At 33.8% G+C, this 3,127-nt stretch overlaps 1 protein-coding gene across 1 annotated transcript; it reads right to left on the reverse strand.

Annotated features, from left to right (window-relative positions):
• Window positions 1-64: 64 nt before the first annotated feature.
• On the reverse strand, window positions 65-2,510 carry LOC113233494 (the record flags this gene model as incomplete). The annotated part of the gene is made up of 4 exons (XM_026468620.1): window positions 2,344-2,510; window positions 930-1,075; window positions 716-806; window positions 65-198 (listed from the first exon to the last, which is right to left on the reverse strand). Coding segments are annotated over exons 1-4 (538 nt in total), but the record flags the coding sequence as incomplete, so codon positions are not given.
• Window positions 2,511-3,127: the final 617 nt, after the last annotated feature.

The following is a 3,127-nucleotide window of genomic DNA, read 5'->3' on the forward strand; positions in this document are numbered from 1 at the left end:
ATTATTAGTCTATGAGAAAACGTTAGATCAGGGAAAAACTATTCCCACTATCGATATTAAATACCTGTTCCACATCTGACTGCGCAAATAAGGTGATCGAAATTCTTATACGTGACACCGTCAGTACCACAGATAGGATTCTCCTCAAGGGTTACGGCACAGCTTTGAATGCATTTTGCCCGCGAGTCGACTGACAATCTGTGAATTAAAATATTATTAACAATGTAGCGTAAATTGGAATGTTTCTTTGTAAAATTAAAAATAAGGTATTTCATTAATAACTTTTGTAACTATAGTGGAAAAAATAGGGTGGTTTGCATTAATAATAGACATAACTGGTTGATGTCTGTGCGACCTGAGTCAACCGTGACCATGGGACCTGTAATGGGCTTGAAACGTTGGTTTGTTTGAAAAAACAAATATACGCAGTTTCAATCCGTAAAAAATAGTTTCGTGTCCTATAAAATATTATTTTTATTATTAAAAAATTACGGGAAGGCCAACTAGCAATGGCGATATAGTAAAAACCAGTTCCAAAAGAGATCAAAATTTGTTTATTTTTCCCTGTTGTTCACTCACATAGCTCACACGCCTATAATACATATATATACATATACATATATATATATATATATATATATATATATACACATGTATATATATATATTTACTTATATATTTAAATCTCATGCCCATAGGAAATAACATAACTTACTCATCAGCCTCTGTCGTTGTTGTTGTAGGAGTAGTAGTAGTAAATAAAACAGTGGTACCGTAACATGGTCCTAATCTCAATACATCTACAACTGAAACACATACAATTGAATTTACCATTCTATCTATTTATGTTTGTGATCAAAACTTGTACCATACCTTTAAAAGAGGTAAAGTGTTTATTAAAACTAACCCCTTTTACAAATACAACTTACCGACTGAACAAGTCCTTGCACAAATGAGATTTGCGATACTGTAATATGTGATGCCATTTGTACCGCATACAGGGTGATAACCAGATCTCATTGGACATTTTTGAAGACATTGGGTTATCGTTTGCGTCGCTGATAGTAGGTGGATTCTGAAAGGTACAACACGCAGTACAACAATACTTTAATAGCTAGTCATAAAGAAGGTGGAATAAAAACTTGAGAGCACAGATCGAGTTCTTAGGTTTTCATGATAGTTACCCATATTACCAAAAACTGAGCCTACCTTAAAATTATGAGGAATGTTTTTGTGGCGACAATATTTACCATCACGAAAACTTCATACAATACCAATACACAAACACACACACACACGACACACATTCACTCATAGAAACATATTTATCACAATACGCATTTAAAATGTATCCAACTTATAATAATTATTAAAAACATTACTAGAATTATAATAAATTCCATAACTCTTTGTTTCTCCTAAAATGGACTGTTTTTTAATACAAAGCGACTTTTTTTAATAGTATCAAGTGACGGGGCGAACAAGTCGTGTAGCTGGGGGTAAGCTACAAGCCTGTCCATAACAGTTGCAGTGCCATTCAGAGCTTTAAATTGCAAAGTTCTGAGGGGCACTGCCACTGTGCCTGTTACCCTGAGACATAAGTTGACAAGTCCCATGTGCCTGTTATTTCACTTTTTTTTGGGAAATTCACTCCATTAGTTTGTAATTAATGGAGTGTATTTAACAAAACAAAATATAATGGCAGTAAAGCATCGTAACATCCAATAACTTACAAATTATAACTCTCCTCTTTAAACATAAAATAGTTATCGACTTATGTTTGTACAAAAGGTTTCAAACCTCTCTCCTGAAAAATTGTCATTTTACAAAATTTGCTTACTACGCCAAAGGTGCGAAATTGTTGTTGATATACGCACTTAATTGCACGATTTAACTCCACTTTCCCCTTACCGTCACCTGGGGACTAGATGCAGGTTTGGGTTCCACCCGCACCCCTATGTTGTGGATATACCAAGGATATGCACGTTACGTCTCCACATTTATATGGCGAACGGCTATACATGTGAACGGAGTGAAATTCCCTAACTTATTCCACTAGGACCTTTTCAGGGCGAGAATGATTAGGCATTATTTAGGTTTTGGGGCATGCTTCATCGTCGAGCTCATCGTCACTTTCTATCAGGTGAGATGGAGGTAAAATGGGCGCTTGTATCTTATTAAAAAAAACTTATCCAAATTTAAACCTGGCAGATGACTTTGGTAACTTAACACGAGTTTACACTTGAAATTCTGCCTGGGAAGTGTTAACTCTGCACACCTTACGGAATATTCCCCTAAACATGTATATGTAGAGTTAATGTAACGAGTTTATACAACGCTTACCTCATGGCATCATCACTTTCATCTGAAGTTAACAAATCTTCGAAATTCTTATTTACTACTGGATAGCTGGAACTTTGCCCGAAAATTTTACTTAACTCATAAGCGATATTACCACTCCGCTGATACCTAGGTTCATGGGCTCTGTACTCATCGAGGAAGTACAACATATGTGAATCATAATTCAACTCGCGTTTATATTTAATGTCTAGGCACAGACATTTTGAAACTAAGATAACTGAAATAAAATTAAAATCAATCAATAACAATGTTCAATCAGATCGGTTTGTTTTAAAATAAAGTATTCCTTGTACTATGTATGCCGAAATGAGGATACGTTAAAGAGGCTTTATCCAGGAAAACGAAAGCAGCCTATTAATTTAGAAAAAATTGTTTCTTAAATGAATTCAACCGAAAATCGATTTCGAAACTGAAATTTCTCGACGACCTCGGTGGCTCACGGGTTATCTTAACACTTATCTTCCAAAACCCAGCAAACTACAATGAGAAAAGTGCTAGACACCTAACGTGCTTACATTTTTGTTTTTCGTTCATGGTAATTATTATTATTTTATCAGCTAATTTGAATTTTAATTGTTATTTTATTAATTGTAAATTTTAGTACTTTAAAGTTTTGCTTTTAACTAAATTATTATTATTATTTCAGTGAATTTTATATTATGTATTTTGAATATTTTGACGTCTCGATTTTGATAATTTTAATGTACACTTCATATACAATACGTTTCAGAATAATAATGCATATAGAATGATAGTTTCATATCAA

This window comes from Hyposmocoma kahamanoa, unplaced genomic scaffold (genome assembly GCF_003589595.1).
Source record: "Hyposmocoma kahamanoa isolate Upper Pololo Valley unplaced genomic scaffold, ASM358959v1 78414, whole genome shotgun sequence".
NCBI lineage: Eukaryota > Metazoa > Arthropoda > Insecta > Lepidoptera > Cosmopterigidae > Hyposmocoma > Hyposmocoma kahamanoa.